The 20,361-nt window shown below is 51.7% G+C and overlaps 1 protein-coding gene across 1 annotated transcript; it reads right to left on the bottom strand.

Moving 5' to 3' along the window:
* Nucleotides 1-957: 957 nt before the first annotated feature.
* On the bottom strand, nucleotides 958-19,735 carry LOC136639213 (vomeronasal type-2 receptor 26-like). Its single transcript, XM_066613215.1, has 6 exons — nucleotides 19,479-19,735; nucleotides 8,474-8,768; nucleotides 6,290-7,072; nucleotides 4,290-4,505; nucleotides 3,312-3,438; nucleotides 958-1,550 (listed from the first exon to the last, which is right to left on the bottom strand). The coding sequence occupies exons 1-6, from the start codon at nucleotides 19,733-19,735 to the stop codon at nucleotides 958-960; spliced, it is 2,271 nt and encodes a 756-aa protein (XP_066469312.1).
* Nucleotides 19,736-20,361: the final 626 nt, after the last annotated feature.

The following is a 20,361-nucleotide window of genomic DNA, read 5'->3' as shown; positions in this document are numbered from 1 at the left end:
TCTCTTGTGGGTCACTGTCTGAGGCGTGCAGCCTTCTGGGCCCTTTGCTGTGGGCAGCACTCTGCAAAAGGACTGAGCAGCTGAGCAGTCCACCGAGTGCCATTGCCACCCCCAGTGGGCGGTGTGGATAGGACTGGGCACAACCTCAAGCCTGCTTCTGGTGGGTTTCACAGGCAAAGGGCTGGCTGTTGTTTTGATGATGGAACTGAGAGACTGGCATGTAAAAAAAATTATAACTCTCCATGAGGATCTGTGACTTGGAGCCACCTTCTTATACCTTGTGCTGCCACAAGCACACAACTGAATCCCTGGTATTTTCTAGTGAATTTCGTGGAGACAAATGGACAATGTGATCTGACGGGGGATTTGAAGGGACTCCTTTGCTTCTTGTCCCCAGAAACTGGTATTCAGAGAATGTGGTTTGCTCCCTATATCATATCTGGGGAAATCCCTGACATTCTTGCCAAAGATCCTGGACAGGCAAAAAGAAACCCTTCACACAATGTATGGAACTCACTGTCACAAGGTTAAGCCCCTCCAATAATATCTGGTGTGCTCCCTGGGGCATTTGGTGGGCCGCTGTGAGATACAGGAAGCTGGACTAGATGGGCCTATGGCCTGATCCAGTAGGGTTGTTCTTATGTTCTTATGGCATGGGGTACAATTTCTGCCCAAGCAGGTTTATATTCAATATGTGAAGGGAAGAGAATTCAAAGCACTCATTGTGAAAGCAGATATGTTTGTATCGTTACTAACATGGCAGACAAATTACCACCAAGGTAAAAAACAAAGACTCAGATGCTATCTTTTGGTCATTAGCTGCTCCTTGGTGTTCAGGTGAGGTCTCAAGAGAATGATGTAGCACTTGGGGGCGAAGAGGCAGCCCAGCAGCCCAGCGCTGGAGGCCAGGATGGAGAAGACCTGCACGGCCACCGTGTGCTTCCACTTCGTGCTCAGTTAGGCGGGCACAAAGGCCACCCAGACGCTGCAGAAGACCAGCATGCTGAAGGTGAGCAGCTTGGCCTCGTTGAAGGCCCCAGGTAGCCGCCTGGCCAGGAAGGCCCCTGTGAAGCAGACGGCGGCCAGGAAACCCAGGTAGCCCAAAGCGCCGTAGAACAGGGTGACGGACCCCGCGTTGCACTGCAGGACAATCTGGCCGGGCTGGGAGTGCCTGTCGGAGTCTGGGAAGGGTGGAGAGATCCCCAACCAAGCGGTGCAGAGGCCGAGCTGGACAGTGAAGCACGAGAGGACGATGGCGTTGGCCAAGCCCTTCCCCAGCCACCTCCGCATCCTGCTTCCTGGTTTGGTGGCCATGAAGGCCACCACCACGGTGACGGTTTTGGCCAAGACAGAGGAGAGGGCCAGGGAGAAGATGATGCTGAAGGCCGTTTGGCGGAGGAGGCAGGTCACCCTCCTTGGCCGGCCGATGAACAGAAAGGAGGACAAAAAGGAGAGCAGGAGGGAGGCGAGGAGGACGTAGGAGAGGTCCCGGTTGTTGGCCTTGACTACTGGAGTCTCCCGGTGTTTGATGAAAACTCCTAACACTAAACCTGTAGTGAGAGAAAAGGCCAAGGCAAAAGACGCCAGAAGGGCCCCCAGATAGTCTTCGTAGGACAGGAATGTTACGACCTTGGGGACACACCGAGTTTGGGCCTTGTTTGGATGCTGGTCTTCCGGGCACTTTGTGCAATCACTTGTGTCTGAAAAGAAGATTTTTAAATCATATTATTTTTTAGGTTGCCTTGAGTAGTGTCTATATAGAAAACAGGATTTAAAAATGGCCCAATCCAATGTACCGATTTTGGTAGTGGATCTAGCGATCTCCTGGCATGAGTGACTCTGTGATGGCACAAATGTTGCACAGCCACTGCACATGATGGCCAGAGGCTTTGTGTGGATGCCAGGATTCTGCACTGGTCCAGGTGGAGGGGACAATTTGTGGAGGGTTTGGGGCAGAGAATGGGCCAAATCGGAGGCAGGGATGTCACAGGTGGGCTGGAGGTGGATCCTGGTGGCAGCTAAGACATCCTACAAAATGCCCCCATGGACCTATTGGGTTTTATGCCAGCAAGAGCCAGCATAGATCTCAGTAGGCCCACTGAGGACCTGGGAGAGGCAGAGTAGGTAAGCATAAAAGTTCTTTACTTACTTCCCTGCTGCTGCCTGATCCCCAGCCAGCCCATGGCACGCAGCAGAGGCTGTGTCCACACTGCTGCCCAGGACAGGATTGGGCCATAAGTTAAATAAAAGATCCCAAGCAGCGCCAGTTCTTTCTCACACCTCTTCAGGAGCTGGTGCTGCTTACAGCAGAAAGAACGTGACAGCAGTGATAATCTAAGAGCCACAAATGCATTGGCTGGGTGCAGAATCGCAGCAGGGAAAGAGGGTCCCAGGGCAGCCTCTCTGGCTCCATCACCAGGCAAGCTTGTTCAGAGGAAGTCCAAACAAAAGTAGGATTCCCCCCTCCCGAGCCGGGGTAGGTTTGGTCAAGGGACCCGGACAGAGAAGCAAGTTTGCCTGGGTGGGGGATCCGTCTGTTCTTAGCTTAGCTTTTCAAAGTTCAAGCCTTCCCTCTGGGTCTACTCCGATCTGTGCCAGCTATTTTGCCAGCCAAGGTTCAAACGTACCCAGGAAGGTGGCTTAAGGCCAGGACAGGGGATAGGATGTTGCTGGCATGGCTGCCACGAACACCACCCCTTCTCCAGCCACAATCTGCCCCTCCCTGCCCCAGTCTCCTCCTCTTTCCACCCCCTCCCTGTCCCACCCAGCCCTGCCCCTGCTTCTTAACCTTCTAGGGGGAGCAACCAGCCTCCCCTTTGACAACAACCAAACTGCGTTCCGCTGTCATCACTCCACCCCTGCACCAGCCCAGTCCTGGACGGGATGGGCCTTTAGTCTGCCACGGAACCCGGCACGGCACAGGAGATTCTGAGGCAGGCTTGGAAGGACCTCCTTCCTTCACACAGGCTGGTCTTTTTGCCCTGAGCATTGTGGGCCAAACTGCACATAATGGTGTGAAAACAGAGAACTTGACTGCGATTAAATCATAAAGAGCTGGGGTGGGGGGTGCTGCTGACCACCCCTGGCTGTTCCCCGCGCAGCCCGACCCTGGAGGTCCCAACGTGACCTTGAGACACACAGCTCGACTTCCAGGAGATGCCTTGCTGTGTCCAGGGTTAGGCATTCCTAATCAAAGTGAAGCTGTGAAGAGGCACCTCCCTGCCATCACCCCTTCGGTCACTGGCCTTCCTGCTGCCACTTTCTGGCTGGGCATGTCTTTGCCCCCCTGCCCTTCTTGCAGGGTCTCCTACCTTCCAGGATGGAGATGGTCCCTTCCGCACACGGAGCACAGGCGTAGCAGCAAAAGGGCCGTCCCTTCTGAACCACCTTGGCGTAGCCTGGATGGCAGCTGTCTGTGCACTTAAAACGGGGCAGGGCCTGAGCAGGAGACAAACAAAATGGGGGGGGCATTTTTGTCTGTGGAAGTGCCCAGGTCTGAAAAAGAGCCAGAGATCAGGAAAGGCCATGCAGGACCTCCCGTTCCAGCCTACATAAGAGCACAAGAAGAGCCCTGCTGGATCAGGCCAAAGGCCCATCTAGTCCAGCCTGGCTGGCTTGGACCAACTAGCCTGGACCATCTAGCCTGGCTGGCTTCCCTGCCAAGCGGAGTGGGGTCTGTTTTGACGGCACTGGTGGTTGTGCACAGCTGCCTGGAAGAACTCCCAGTGTGGGCACCTTGGGAGGAACCAGGTCTGAAGAAGGTGCAGCAGTCCCGGCTCCCAGGCAGAGCTGGCTGTGGTGCTCCTGGCCAATGGGAAAGCCCTGTTGTGGGCCAGCTCCTGAGACCCTTCCCTGATATGGAGAATTACCAATGGACTGAGGACCCCTCTCAGGCTCTCTGGTGGACCTCCCCTGTGGTCCAACTCTGGCCCACTTTGGCCACACCCCTGGGCCACTTGCCCTCCTCAGGGGCTTTGTATTTGCTGCGGGGCCTTTTGCCTGGTCCGCAGATTCACCCGCCTTCTTCTTGTGTGGCTCAGGCCAAAGCCTCTCCAGCTGCCTGCTCAAGCTGATAACCTCAGGGACCCTGAGCTGGAGAACTGGGCCTCCCGGCCTGGCCCTGACTCTGCTGCAACCAACTGCTGGCACCTGCGTGCTCCTAAGTCATGTGCTTTTAGACAGTGCATTGATTTGGAAGGAGAAACCACATATTTTTGCATTCTGTAAAACAGCTGGTTGACTGGAACCGATGGCAGATAGAATTGCACGAAACCAGTGGCGTTCCCCACCTGCTTGAATGGCCTGGGCCACACAATGGCGTCCTGCTTCACGGTGAGTGCTGCTCCTGGGGGTGTCTGTTTCCCGATTCTCCCAACCTTTATGCTGGCAATAGACTTATTGGGAAGCGCCAGCAAGTTCACAATGTCAAAGTCAGCCTTCTGGTCCCCATAGATCCCGTCCAGGGAAACATTGTAAAATCGGGAGTTTCTCAGGAAAGGGTGAAGCTGGAATGGCAAAGAAAGCAGCAGCGCTGAGAAAGCGGAAGACCATGCTGGAGACCCCGTGCAAAACCACCCGTCTAATAGCAATTCCTATCAACACGGATTGCTGCTTGTGGGCTCTCATTCAACACTGTGCCAGTAAGTCCCTGAGCCACGGCCTCCTCCCTTGCTGACCTGCCAGGCCTGAGAGGAAGAGCTTTAAAGGTCCCCTGGACTCTGCTTCTGCATGGCTGTGATCAGCTGTCCTGCTGTCCCCTTTCCAGTGGCTGCCAGGAACTGTCCCAGGAAAAATGCAGCTACAAGCAGGGAACTCTGGGAACTATCTACTTTGGGGGAACTTTGCCAGATATAAAAGTGTGCAACAGAGTCTTGTGTTTTGCACTATTATTATTAACATTATTAACAGTATTTATATACCGCTTTTCAACTAAAAGTTCACAAAGCGGTTTACAGAGAAAAATCAAATAACTAAATGGCTCACTGTCCCAAAAGGGCTCACAATCTAAAAAAATCACTACTTAGCATAAGAACTTAAGAAGAGTCCCACTGGATCAGGCCAAAGGCCATCTAGTCCAGTTTCTTGTATCTTGCAGATGCCCCAGGGGGAGAGCACACAAGATACCTGCATCCTGGTGCCCTCCCTTGCACCTGGCATTCTGACATAGCCCATTTCTAAAATCAGGAGGTTGCGCATACACATCATGGCTTGTACCCCGTAATGGATTTTTCCTCCAGAAACTTGTCCAATCCCCTTTTAAAGGCATCCAGGCCAGACGCCATCACCACATCCTGTGGCAAGGAGTTCCACAGACCAACTACATGCTGAGTAAAGAAATATTTTCTTTTGTCTGTCCTAACTCTCCCAACACTCAACTTCCATGGATGTCCCCTGGTTCTGATGTTGTGTGAGAGGCAAGAGAACATCCCCCTACCCACTTTATCCATCCCCTGCATAATTTTGTAAATCTCAATCCTGTTCCCACTCAGGTGCCTCTTTTCTCCTTGGTCTGCTTTTTGACACATCCTTTTACACCAACTGCCACGTATATTTTGATGGTCCTGAAAATACATTAAAAAACATTTAATTTTGATGGTCCTGAAAATACATTAAAAAACTAAATACATATTTAGTTTTTTAATGCTATCGTGTGCAAACGTTTTCTTCCTCTCCTCACCCATCATGCTAAAACTCTGCATTACCCAATGAAGTGTTTCAGTGGGTCACCCAGTGGGTGAAGTGGGTCAACCAACGAAATGATCCAGAACAGACAAAGAACAACAGTAACACACAAACAGTTTGGGGGACTCAGGACCACCATATAGTCATTGGCTCAGGGCCAATGAAAGCAAATTCATAGAGGAGGAGGAGGGTGTCATTAGTCCTGCCTGCTTTGGGGGACTCTCTGTGATGGGAGACAGAATGCCTTGAAGCCTAGTGGGTAGAGGGGCAAAGCCTTTGAGAACTACCATTCTCATGGCTCTCTTGTGGACTCTCAGGGACATCAGACTGGCATCTTTGGTTGACCTAAAAGGGTTCCTCATATGGCTGCCCACACATGTAACTGAAACAATTCACACCAACTGGACTGTAAGACAATATCTGGGGTCTGTCCCAGCAGAGGGACAGCTAGACGGTGGCAGGGCCTCAGCAGAGTGCAGGGTTTGGAGCCTTTGGCCTCAGATGTGTGCAGTGTTTCAACTCAACATCTGAAGGGCTCACTGAGTACAGAATTGAACAGCTGAACTGAGGGTGGTTTTCAGTGGAACCACCTGGGGGGGAGCAGTACCTGCCACGGCTGCAGCTTCTGGAGATCTCCAGGCCTCCGCATCACTCCCCACTTGGACCTGGCTGCGTATGCCTCATTTAAGGCCTGCGCCACAGCCTGGATGCTGTTGTAGATGCTGACGCTCTCCATGGACAGGCTGCTCTCAGGCGCACCGTTCTGGGGCTGGGTCTCCTTCTCCTTCTCTCGGCATCTGGTCCGAACTTTCACAGACAGCTTGTGCTTTGAGTCTGTGCAACGAAAACCTTGGGTGGAGAGCAGTGGAAGGAGCTTTTCGTCCGTTCCGGTCTGGATTAAGAAGGTGAAACAAGCATGAACGGGCTGGGTGCGAAAGATGCTGTAAAAGGTGCTCAAGCCGACATCCTGCAGAGCGGTGGCGACCCAGACTTTCCCCACCGTGGGTGCGTCCTGGTGCTCTTCAGCGTGCGTCACCACCCTTGCCAAGCCACACATGGACTGAGAATCCCCTGGGCAAATGACGACGTTGACTTGGCTCTGCCGGAGGAAGGAAAGCATGCGGGAGAAGTCCTTGTACTGCACCAGGGTGGGGATCATCTCCTCGAAGGTGATGCAAACACCGCTCCTGGCGAACACGGTGGACACAGCCCTCCTGAACTCCTCTCCGTCTTCTGTGTCTGAGGCAACGAGGCCAACCCATGTCCTCCGGAAGTGCAGGAGCAGCTTGGCAACCCCCCAGTACCTGGAGTCTTCCTCTGCGACCATCCGGTAGAAAAAGGGGAACCGGGTTTTGTCATTCAGCAGACGAGAGGCAAAACCGTAACTCACCTGCAGAGGAGAGAAAGAGGGAGGCCTTCGGTGCTTGCGATTTGCTGCTCTGCGCAAGTTTGCGCACAAGATCACACCTTCCAGACTACAGAGACGTGGACTTTTCGGGTGTAACTGAAATGTCATGCAAACTGCTGGCCTCTCCAATCAGTTTAATGCATAACTTTCCCAGCCCTGAGAAAGGGGCCCCCACATTAAGGCCTGCAGCCCAGGGGCTTTCAAAGTACATGCACCCACCTCTGCTATTCACCCCCCTCCTCTGTCCTCCTGCAGGGTGAAGCAAAAACTGGACTGGAACCAGTTGACCAGTGGGGGGGAGCAGAGAGTCCCACAGAGGCAGATGTTGGAAATGGCTGCAAGTGTTGTTGTTCAGTCGTGTCCAACTCTTTGTGACACCCTGGACCACAGCACGCCAGGCCCCCCGTCTACAACTAATTTCTGAAGTTTGTCCAAATTCACGTTCATTGCCTCTGTCTAACCATCTCCTCCTCTGCTGCCCCCTTCTCCTGTGGCCTTCAGTTTTTCCCAGCATCAGGGTCTTTTCTAAGGAGCCCTCCCTTCTCATGAGATGACCAAAGGATTTAAGCTTCAGCTTCATCATCTGTCCTTCCAATGAACGGTCAGGGGTGATTTCCTGTAGGATTGGCTGATTTGATCTCCTTGCAGTCCAGGGGACTCTCAAAAGTCTTCTCCAACACCATAATTTAAAAGCATCTACTCTTCAGCGCTCAGCCCACCTTATGGTCCAGCTCTCCATACATTACTACTGGGAAAACCATAGCTTTGACTTTACGGACCTTTGTCGACAAGGTGGTGTCTCGGCTGTAAGTATTTCTCTCCAATTCTGAAAGCCCTTCAAGTTATGTACAAACTGCAGGGATTATTAGCTACAGCTGACCCACTGCAGTCCACCAGAAGGGCAAAACTGAGAGATGTGGACCCGGCAGCAGGACATTTGGGGACCCCAGTCCTCGATGGGGGGCTGTTGCCTTTCGCGTTCAGTGCTGTGCAGGAGTTTGCCTCTTTCTGCTCAAAGAGGATGGGAGGGGAAGGACCAGACTTGAACACTGTATGGATATGCACTGAAAAGGGGCTTAAATGGCTCCAGGACAGCTGCTCAGGGGTCACCACAATGGAGCCAGAGGGTCATTTTTTCAGACAACTGAAAGCCATTTAAAGGAGGGGTCGCTGCTGCTGTTCTCTGTGGATCTCGCATCCACTCTGGCAAAGAGAGTGGGGGGGAGGCAGTGGGGCCAAAGGAGTCTCTGCGTGCCCTCAGGGAAGTGAAGCATCTATGCTACAGCCTTCAACTCCCTTGTTCTCAGGTCTCCAACCTCATTTCTGGATGCCCAGGGCCCTTGTTCTCTCTGGACCAGCGTGTCTCTCCCCACCATTTCATACCTGTGGGACTTTGTAGGTGTCGGACATGCCCGAGATGTGGGTTGAGGTGTCAAATCCAGTCCCTTCAAGAACAGCAACCAGGTTGTCCTGCCTCCTCCTGCAGTCATAGTTGGGGATGTTCGCCTGCCCCGTGGAGAGCAGGTCCAGCAAGGCGTCGTACGTCACCCTGGCATCAAAGTAGGTCTCATAGATTTTGTAGCCCAGGGTGAGGTTGGGCAAGAGCCGGGCGTCCCGACTGATCTCGCGAACGGCGGAAACGATGGGCAGGAAGTGTTTGTGCTGCATGCGGGTTAATCTGCGACAAGGTCAACATCACAGCAGTCAGAGACAACAACAGGAGACGCGTTCCTGATTTTTTTTAGCTAATTGCTGAGGCCTTTGCAGGTATTCCAGTCTCCAGCTGTTCCTCTGGAAACAATATTCCTGCCAGATCCCGATTCAGAGGCACAGCTGCCATTCCCCACATCACGCCAGGTGTGTGCTGGGAGGCAGACCTGCTGCAAGATGCGTTCATGACCACCTGCTCCTTGGAACGTGGGAAGCTGCTGAGACGGAAGCCTGGGGCCCCCTCGGACTCAGCACATCTATGCAGGCTGACAGTGGGATTCAGACTCGGGGCTCTTTCCCAGCCTACTGGAGATGTGGCCAGGGATGGTCTGGGGCCTTCTGGAAGCAAAGTAGAGGAACCCCACCGACTGAGTGAGCAGCAGCCTCTCCTGAACAAAGCCACACTGGGGGTCCACTTCAGGGCCGGATGAGGGGGGAGGAGCCTGACCTCACAAGGAGAACGTGAGCTCCCAAGAAATGCTTGCAGGGCTGGGTGTTTCTGCAAGGAACAGGGTAGATACGCTGCTGAAATGGGGGGAGGGAACTGATGGAGAAGTCAAGCTCTGAACTAACCCTAAACCAAGATCTCTCAAAAGGAACTGGTCTATTTAGAGTCAACCCACCAAAGACTTCCTTTGCGCCCCCCTCCCGCGTCCAGGGAGGCTGAGCTGCACAAGAGGGGGCTGCTCCCCCTTCCCCTCCCCGCACACGGAGCTCACTGTTCTTCTCTGCCTGGCCTGTTGGGTCTTGCCACAGCCTGTCCCGCAGAGGCTCCCAGAGCAGGTGAACTGACCCCGAGCAGAATCTCCGTCTTCCAGATACAAAGACTGTGACGCAGAACAATTCATTTTGCTGCGGATTCTGCAGTGCTCAGCTCAGAGCAGCTGCGGCCTCTTAAGAGGGGATGCGACACACACAGGCTGCCATGGCATGTGCTGACAACCACCAAGCCCCAACATAGCTGCAGTCTGTGGCCGGTCATTAGTATTAGTATTGGCAACCTTCAGTCTCGAAAGACTATGGTATCGCGCTCTGAAAGGTGGTTCTGGCACAGCGTCTAGTGTGGCTGAAAAGGCCAATCCGGGCGTGACAATCCCTTCCACACCGGGAGCAAGTGCAGTCTGTCCCTGGTCTGTCTCCCTGGCTATGGGCCTTCCTTCTTTGCCTCTTAGCCTCAGACTGTTGGCAAAGTGTCTGCAGAGTTGTCGATCTGCTTGTCGGTTTTCACCCTAAACCCCACGCACCCCATGAGGTTAACGGACCGTGGCGAGGCAACACCTTACTGGCTGGGGACTGCCCAGCTTAAGGCGGGCGGTAGCTGCCCAATGAGATGCAATGATCTCTCCCACCGTCGGAAGCAGCCCCTGGCGTCATGCTCTACGCCAATCGAGCAAAGACTTATAACCGGTAAACTGCTGCTTCCCGTGTTGTGCCGACGCCGTATGGCGAAGTTGGAGTGTCCTCTCCAGTGCGCGAAGCCTGGGTAAAGAAGGTATGGAGGATAGGCTGTTACCCATGCAGCAAATCCCCCCTCTCCACGTCGCTGGAATGGTCCAATGGAAAGGCAGAGGCCAATACGGTTGGTTCCAGCGGCGTCGCAGGAGTTGCCAGAACGTGACTGTGTTCAGCCATGAACTGCCTCAGGGACTCCGGCTCCTGATTTTGCCTTGAGGTTGACTCCTGAAGCCTTTTCCAGAACTGGATGTAGCCACAAGGCAGTGGAGGTTTGAGGTCAGAGTTTCCTTCTCTTAGATGAGCTGCCTTCCTAGGCTGACGAGCCCCATCTACCCGGTAGATGGGGCCGGTCATGTGCTTGTTATTTTGCTCAAATTGCAGCAGAAAAGCCTGCTGGCACCCGGCCCCGCGACCGCACGTCCCAGTTCCAAGAGAGCTGCAGTGTGCGATGCAGCCTGTGCCAGGAGACCTTGTCTCAGGGCTGATTCCCCCACCCCTAACTCCTGCCCAAGCCCAGAGGGGGAGAAACTCCAACAGGGCAGCGGCACACGCGTGACTTACAGGTACATGCGAGTCGAGGGAGGCGTCTTAAACGTGTTGGGAAAAGACAGAACGTACGTGGTGGACAGAACACCAGCAACAAGGTGGTCTCCTGGCCTGTAATAATTGAAGGCATCTATTTTATCCGGTGCCAGATTCAGGGGACATTTGGCCTTCAGCACCCCGCAGGCTGCCTGGGGCAGCAGCAGCAGTGTCACCCTGGGGTGCCCTGTTCAGTCACCCCCCTTGGGGCTCTCCATAGCAGCCCCAGCTAATGCGGAAGAGCCCAGGTCGAGCCTGCAGTGCTTCTGCTCAGGATGGTGCCCGCCACCATGGCTGCAGAGTCCCCTGGGATGGCACTAAAAAACTGCCTGGCATAGCCCCTGCCTGCCCTGCAGCTCAGCCCGACCTCTTAGTGGCATGGGAGGCCTTTATGCCCAGCATGTTGTGTTGCAAGAACTTGCCTCCTGTTGCTCTCAGCCCTGCTGTTGATGTTGTTGGTTTCAAAAGCGATCCTTGGGGAAAAGTCCCTTGAGCTTCGGCTGGAAGGGGAAGAAATCACTTTGATTTGGATAATTATATCAGGAAGTACCACTTCTGTGCATTATGGGTTACAAGCCATGATGTGTATGTGCAACCTCCTGATTTTAGAAACGGGCTATGTCAGATGCAGGTGAGGCACCAGGATGCAGGTCTCTTGTTGTCTGGTGTGCTCCCTGGGGCATTTGGTGGGCCGCTGTGAGATACAGGAAGCTGGACTAGATGGGCCTGTGGCCTGATTCAGTGGGGCTGTTCTTATGTTCTTAACTACAATTCCCAGAATGCCTTGCAGGTCTCTTGTTGTCTGGTGTGCTCCCTGGGGCATTTGGTGGGCCGCTGTGAGATGCAGGAAGTTGGACTAGATGGGCCTATGGCCTGATCCAGTGGGGCTGTTCTTATGTTCTTAACTACAATTCCCAGAATGCCTTGCAGGTCTCTTGTTATCTGGTGTGCTCCCTGGTGGGCCGCTGTGAGATACAGGAAGTTGGACTAGATGGGCCTGTGGCCTGATCCAGTGGGGCTGTTCTTATGTTCTTAACTACAATTCCCAGGAAGCCTTGCAGGTCTCTTGTTATCTGGTGTGCTCCCTGGGGCATTTGGTGGGCCGCTGTGAGATACAGGAAGCTGGACTAGATGGGCCTGTGGCCTGATCCAGCGGGGCTCTTCTTATGTTCTTAACTACAATTCCCAGGAAGCCTTGCAGGTCTCTTGTTATCTGGTGTGCTCCCTGGGGCATTTGGTGGGCCACTGTGAGATATGTTCCACTGACCCTCCCCCTGACCAGGGACCAGTTTAAAAAGACCAGTTTAAAAAGAACAGTGAGTTCCGTGTGCGGGGAGGGGGAGAAGGAGCAGCCCCCTCTTGTGCAACTTAGCCTCCCTGAAGCTCATCCTAGTGCCCTCCCTTGCATCTGGCATTCTGACATAACCCATTTCTAAAATCAGGAGGTTGCGCATACACATCATGACTTGTACCCCGTAATGGATTTTTCCTCCAGAAACTTGTCCAAACCCCTTTTAAAGGTGTCTAGGCTAGACGCCAGCACCACATCCTGTGGCAAGGAGTTCCACAGACCGACCACACGCTGAGTAAAGAAATATTTTCTTTTGTCTGTTCTAACTCTCCCAACACTCAATTTTAGTGAATGTCCCCTGGTTCTGGTGTTATGTGAGAGGGAAAAGAGCATCTCCCTGTCCATCCCTGGACTAGGGAACGGGGTTCCAACTGCGCTCCTCTTGAAGATGCTCTTTACACTCTCACATCAGAACCAGGGGACATCCACTAAAATTGAGTGTTGGGAGAGTTAGAATAGACAAAAGAAAACATTTCTTTACCCAGCATGTAGTTAGTTTGTGGGACTCCTTGCCACAGGATGTGGTGATGGCATCTGGCCTAGATGCCTTTTAAAGGGATTTAAATTTCTGGAGGAAATTTCTGGAGGAAAAATCCATCACAGGTTACAAACCATGATGAGTATGTTCAACCACCTGACTAGAAGTAGGCTACCTCAGAATGCCTGGTGCATGGGAGCGGGACTGTTCTTATGTAGGATTAAGGCTGCAATCCTATATGTACTTATGTTGAAGTATTGTCAAGGGAAATACGCAGATGGTTAGAGGAATGTCTGCATAGAAATTTCATATGGGGAAGGGTTGTGTGTGTTAATAGGCAGAAGCTCTTTAAGCAATACCATACAATAGACAGTGGCATGTGAGAATATTGATACGTTTGCAGAGTTTTTAATGGTTTGGTTTATGTTATATGCTTTTTTTGGGCCTAGGGCCTGCTTGACACCATTATACATCCCCTTGATGTTGCCCGTGTCAGCTGCTATCTGTATCTGGGAGCAGAGCTGGAGCCCGTAGTCATTAGCACATCTCCTGGCAGTCTGCTGCGAGCAGCTCGGAGGACCTGCAGGTTGCGCTCACTGGGACAGGCCTTCTATGCTGCTTGAGCTCTCCTCTTTTCCTCAATGACTGGTGTCAGCTCCTCAGAGTGGGCTTCAAACCAGTCTGCCGTCTTGTTGGTCTTCTTGCCATATATGAACAAGGCGTTGTTGTAAACGGCATTCTTGAAATGTTCCCATCTGTTGGATGCAGCAGCTACCACGTTTTCACAAAGAGAGTCTGGTCCAACAAGAAGCTGACAGAACATACCAAGATCCAGGTCTACAGAGCTTGCGTTCTAAGTACACTTCTGTACTGCAGCGAGTCATGGATTCTTCGCTCACAACAGGAGAGGAAACTGAGCGCTTTCCACATGCGCTGCCTCCGGCGCATTCTCGGCATCACCTGGCAGGACAAAGTCCCAAACAACACAGTCCTGGAACGTGCTGGAATCCCTAGCATGTATGCACTGCTGAAACAGAGACGCCTGCATTGGCTCGGTCATGTCGTGAGAATGGATGATGGCCGGATCCCAAAGGATCTCCTCTATGGAGAACTCATGCAAGGAAAGCGCCCTACAGGTAGACCACAGCTGCGATACAAGGACATCTGCAAGAGGGATCTGAAGGCCTTAGGAGTGGACCCCAACAAGTGGGAAACCCTGGCCTCTGAGCGGCCCGCTTGGAGGCAGGCTGTGCAGCATGGCCTTTCCCAGTTTGAAGAGACACTTGGCCAACAGTCTGAGGCAAAGAAGGAAGGCCCATAGCCAGGGAGACAGGCCAGGGACAGACTGCACTTGCTCCCGGTGTGGAAGTGATTGTCACTCCCGAATCGGCCTTTTCAGCCACATTAGACACTGTTCCAGAACCACCTTTCAGAGCGCAATACCAGAGTCTTTCGAGACTGAAGGTTGCCTACAAGAGGATATGCTTTTTTATAGAATGTATTTTGTGTTATATGCTTTGATTGATGTTTGTCATTTGTTAAGGAAACTGATAAAGCATTTTTTAAAAGAAAGTCCATGGGGGATCTACTGGCTCTGCCGTTTTCAGATTCTGATGCCCGATGGCTGAAGAAGGCCTCAGTTGGGTGGCAGTTGTGGGCATGTCTGATCTGTTACTGCCACCCTTCTCCTTCAAGAACGTACACATCGCCAGGGTAATCCCATGCTGTGAAGGTCTTGCTGAACAAAGGACTAGCAAGCAGCACTATGTTCAAAGTTTGCACTGAGCGAGCTGTGCAAACATGTTTTCTCCTGCTCCGCAGTTGTCTCTGGAGACTCACAGAGAGCCCAGAGTGTTCCTGAGGGATTCTCCCCCTTGTACAGTAATTATCACAAGGTGGTAATTTGCTTCTCGCTTGGGGGAGTTTTCAGAAACTGAAAAACGTAAACATCCGAACTCCGAAGAGCAACATGGGGTAATTTATTTCAAGAGTGCCTGCTGAGGTTGGGTCGTCATGAAGGTCTCCTGGGAGGTTTGGCTAAGATGCAGCGGCAGGTGTGGATCTGAGCCCTGCGGAGGACGACCTCTGTGTCAGTGAACCTCAGAGGCACTTGCAAGAGAGTCTTGTGGGACGCCTTAAAGGCTCAGCAATGGATCTTCACTTAAACTTCCTTAGATGAAAGCCCATCTGAGCAGGTGCATGAATGTTATTCTGTGTACGTGTCTGTGGCAGGGAGGATGTGCAATTATATGACAGAAAGAAATGATGTAAAATGCCTCAGCTTCACACAACTGTTTTCCTTTGACAAAGGCAAGGAAGTCTTGGAGATGCCGCAACACCAAAATGTTGCTTTAGTGTTAGTAAGCTTACAGGAGGGGTGGGTGGAGCACTGTCTGTTCTTGTGTCTGAGACACACTATTTCTTTGCAAAGTACATGGTGATAAGAACATAAGAACATAAGAAGAGCCCCGCTGGATCAGGCCAAAGGCCCATCTAGTCCAGCTTCCTTTATCTCACAGTGGCCCACCCAATGCTTTAGGGAGCACAAAACAGTCCTCAGCATCATAATGCTTCAGTCAGAGTTCAAAACTTAATGACCATAAGTTGTTGGCAACCTTCATCTCAAAAGACTATGGTTTCGCGCTCTGAATGGTGGTTCTGGAACAGCGTCTAGTGTGGCTGAAAAGGCCAATTCGGGAGTGACAATCCCTTCCACACCGGGAGCAAGTGCAGTCTGTCCCTGGTCTGTCTCCCTGGCTATGGGCCTTCTTTCTTTTCCTCAGTCTGTTGGCCAAGTGTTTCTTCAAACTGGGAAAGGCCATGCTGCACAGCCTGCCTCCAAGCGGGCCGCTCAGAGGCCAGGGTTTCCCACTTGTTGAGGGCCACTCCTAAGGCCTTCAGATCCCTCTTGCAGATGTCCTTGTATCGCAGCTGTGGTCTACCTGTAGGGCGCTTTCCTTGCACGAGTTCTCCATAGAGGAGATCCTTTGGGTCCACATAAGTCCACATAAGGGAGAAGCCGTATCAGTACCCAGAGTGTGGAAAGGGGTTCAGGTATAATAGAAATCTTATTGACCATTGAAGAAGCCACACTAAGGAGAAGCCATTTAAGTGTTCAGAGTGTGGAAAGGGGTTAAGCTGTAACAGAAACCTTGCTGATCATCACAGAATCCACGCTGGGGAGAAGCCGTTTAAATGCTTGGAGTGTGGCAAGAGCTTCTGTTGGCAGATATACCTCACTGCCCATCACAATATTCTCAAAGAACAGAATGCTGTGAATCCTGGGGATGTGTGGGGTATTGAAGAAGCTCGGGATGGAGCTCAGAACTTTCTATCCAAAGACGCACACGTGGGCAACATCATATAGATAATTAGGATGGCTCTTTTCTGACCAGTCAGACTTGGAGGTCAAAGAGAACATTCTCACCGTGCATGTCACGATAGTCCCCTTGGGGAGGGTTATACCAAAAAGGCTCAGAGCAATGGGGCACTGCAGCCATCCGCCAGCCCCCCTCCCCCCATATCACCCATGAACTGTTTCCCTTCTTCCACCGTTTTCTGCTTTGGAATGCCCGTCAAGCGCTCCCTCCTCCTTCCTGCCTGTGCCTCTCTGCCTTTCAAGGCTCTGGTGGTGAACCGAAGGAGGGAAAGGGGCTTGGGGAAACCCCCCTTAATCACTGGGTTGCCAGGCTGCTTATCCAAGACTTCCAAGTCTTCTCAATACCCTTCCTAATTATCCCAGGCATAGAACTGGCCTTCTTCACAGCCGCCGCACATTGGGTCGACACTTTCATCGACCTGTCCACCACCACCCCAAGATCTCTCTCCTGATCTGTCACAGACAGCTCAGAACCCATCAGCCTATATCTAAAGTTGTGAATTTTTGCCCCAATGAGCATGACTTTACACTTACTGACATTGAAGCGCATCTGCCATTTTGCTGCCCATTCTGCCAGTCTGGAGAGATCCTTCTGGAGCTCCTCACAATCACTTCTGGTCTTCACCACTCGGAAAAGTTTAGTGTCATCCGCAAACTTTGCATCCTCACTGCTCAACCCTGTCTTCAGGTCATTTATGAAGAGGTTGAAGAGCACCGGTCCCAGGACAGATCCTTGGGGCACACCGCTTTTCACCTCTCTCCATTGTGAAAATTGCCCATTGACACCCACTCTCTGCTTCCTGGTCTTCAACCAGGTCTCAATCCAGGAGAGGACCTGTCCTCTAATTCCCCGACTGTGGAGTTTTCTCAGTAGCCTTTGGTGAGGGACCGTGTCAAACGCCTTCTGAAAGTCCAGATATATAATGTCCACGGGTTCTCCCGCATCCACATGCCTTTTGACCTTTTCAAAGAATTCTATAAGGTTCATGAGGCAAGACTTACCCTTACAGAAGCCATGCTGATTCTCCCTCAGCAAGGCCTGTTCGTCTGTGTGTTTTGGGATTCTATCTTTGATGAGGCATTCCACCATCTTACCCGGTATGGATGTTAGGCTGACCGGCCTATAGTTTCCCGGGTCCCCCCTCTTTCCCTTTTTAAAGATAGGTGTGACATTTGCTATCCTCCAATCTTCTGGCACCATGGCCGTTTTGAGGGACAAGTTGCATATCTTAGTCAAGAGATCTGCAACCATTCTTCAATTCCTTAATAACTCTTGGGTGACTTATTGATCTTTAATTTATCAAATTTATTTATAGGCTCACCTAATTTATACCCTCACCTGAACCCTGGGAGTAGCTTTTTGGAGGGGATTTCCTACGGGTTCCCTGGCTGCTCCAATGGAGGTTTAGCATGACTTCCAGTTCTTGGCATGATGGTCTTTCCTGCTTCATTCAAGGCTCCAGGCTTTCTTTTCTCTCCGCTGCAAATCTCCATCTCTACCTATTAGTCGTCATCCCTCCTTTCTGCCAAACTGTCTCTTCCCACACCCTTCCTTCCTTCCTTTGCAGTGACCCTGAGCAGTCTGTCTTCTGCTACTAACAGATGAGCAATTTTCACAATATTGTCCATCCTGTGACATCACAGCAGCCTGGCCAGGCACCAGGAGCCTTGCAGCAACCAGGAACTGCCAGAGTTAGCCTAGTTCATGGATAATCGCCCTAGATAACGTACATGTGTATATGTTTAATTCAATTTATTAAACAGAAAAAAAAGAGTAACGCAGCAGGGAGAAGCAGTATGTTCAGAATCACTGCAGATGGTTTGTTAAGCTTAATACACTGTTTAAACTATGTGTGTTATTGACCCCCAACTGAAGGAAGGCTGTGCCTTCCACACTTTCCCACACACACAGCATGTCTTTCAGTTTGCTTTCTCACAGGTGCAACAGCTCTGGGCCATGAGTGAAAGATCTTTCAGCTTATGTACAGTCCCCTGGAAGTGAAGCTGTGCAAGCATAGCAGACTTGGTGCACACATAAGAAAATCTCTGCCCCTTTGAAAGGGTTTTTAGCTGCAAATAGCAATATAAGATTCTTCTTAAAATCCACTGAAAAACAACTTTAGCCCAGACCCACCTGAAAGAAATTTCTGCGCACACAAACACCCGCAAATCCCTTTGCCAGCTGGAAACAAAATGCTGGAGCTGCAGTAAAGCCAAGACTGGTTCATGCAACGGACTATCAGAACTACCTCCACTGAACAGACTCTGGATCAATGGACATTTTCTGCCCCTTTAAAGATCAGCCATGTCAGGGCAGCAGGGGAGGAAAGCCCTTGCCTTCCCCATAGAAAAGTGGCACAGGAGCGTAGGGGGACAGCAGAAGAAGCAGGCGATCCCAAACAGAGCCAAAAGAGCAGACACAGGCTTGCTTGTTGCAGAAGCAGGTATTGGAAAAGGAGCAGGCAGAAGAGCAGTCAGTCAGGCGGTCCAGGAGTCAGGGATACCGCAGGTCACAGTCACGAGAAGGCAGTCCAAGTCACAGAACAAACCAGCAGCACAACACGCAGAAACTCCACCACAACAACCCACACTTGGTGTCTGTTCTCGCCCCCTTATATACTGGGGCCGGCCAATCAGAACAGGGCGACCTCATCTTCACAAGTCAGTCTTGTGACCCTTTCTGACTGGCTGTCCAGTGGTGCATTGCACGACTCCGCCATAGCCTACGTGACTCTGCACACATCCTCCCAGGTCACATGGCTCCCACCTAACACAGGTGCAGTTGATTGCTAATCGCACACATACACAGTGCAGCTGTTCCACATCCTGGCTTACAACAATTCAGGGCCTGGGATGCCAAAGGCCTGACAAGCCACATAGATGTTTCGCGCATGGATGTCTCCACCAACTTCTGTGTGTCTGGATTTGACAGCGACATTTACCATTATACAGAGACCTCTTCCACCCCAACACTCCGTTAAATCAAGTGTCAGCTGCATAAAAAATGGCATGAAGAACTGAAGGTGCAGCCAGCAGGGATGTTCTTCTTCCTCTTCCTCGCGCTGTTCCCACGCTATGGAGGGGTCCGCTTTTTGGCATGTCCGTCTTCATTTGGCTCGACCCAGGGCATCCTCAGGGTGACTCTCATGCATTTCATATCCTGGATGCAATCCATCCACCGCTTCTTGGGCCTGCCACAGGGTCGCCGGCCAGTCGGGTCCAGATACATGGCTGTCTTCGCCACAGAATCTTCTTTACTGCGCATGACGTGTCTGTACCATCTAAGTCTTCCTTCCTGCATTTTTTCCACAATTGGTGCAACTCCTAGTCGGACTCCCTAGTCGGACATCATTGTTTGTGGCACGATCGAATCACGTCAGTCCAAGGCACCACTGCAGCATTCGCACTTCCATCACAAGTAGGGTGTGCTCACGCTGGCCAGCACTCCGACCCATAGAGGGCAACAGGGTGCACTACAGTTCTGTAGATCTTTGACTTAAGGAAGGCATCGGGACATTCGATGATCACACAAGACTCAGTCACCTGGCGCCACTTCATCCAGGTAGCATTGACATGGGCGTCAGCATCTGAGAAGCTATCGCCATTGCTGCGTATGAGGGAGCTAAGATACTTGAACTGCTCTGCTTTCTTCACATCCTCTCCACCAATGCTAATAGTCCCGCATTCCATATATTCCGTTATATGGAGCCCAAATTCACCGAGCCGTTTGTTCCATTGCTGCGTTTGCTCTCACAGGTCCTCACAGGTGAGGCGACTGGAGGTCCAGCGTCAGTGTCCATGCAAAGGACAAATAGTAGAGGCGAAAGCGTTGATCTTTGATGTACTCCGACGTTGATGGCGAAGGGAGGTGATGTCCCACTGAGCATTGGACTATGCTAATGACACTATGGTACAGTAGTTGAGGCTTCAGGGACATTATCATAGGGCATGCCAGATAAGTTTGTGTGGGACACGGTCAAAAGCCTTTTCCAGGTCAAGGAATGCCATGTGAACGGGCCTGGTCCTCGCAGTGTTTCTCAAAAGTAATCGAGCAGCATGAATGGCAGGGATATTCTTAATGATAGTAATTAACAATTCAACTTCCTTCTGCTCTCTTCATTAAGAGGAGATCAAGCTACAAAAACCAAAAAGAGGGGAAAGTTCATCCAACATCATGGACATTTCAGTGCGAGAGCAGTAGGATCTTAGAGCTGGAGGGGACCTGGCTGTGTTCCTGGTCCCAGCCCTCTGAGACGAGGCCCCAGCCCTCTTGTGTCACAAACCGAACTCAGGTGTAACACACAGAGGAGGTGGTG

Source organism: Tiliqua scincoides, chromosome 2 (assembly GCF_035046505.1).
Source record: "Tiliqua scincoides isolate rTilSci1 chromosome 2, rTilSci1.hap2, whole genome shotgun sequence".
NCBI lineage: Eukaryota > Metazoa > Chordata > Lepidosauria > Squamata > Scincidae > Tiliqua > Tiliqua scincoides.
Note: the sequence above shows the minus strand (reverse complement) of the source record. Positions and strands in the feature narration are given on the sequence as shown.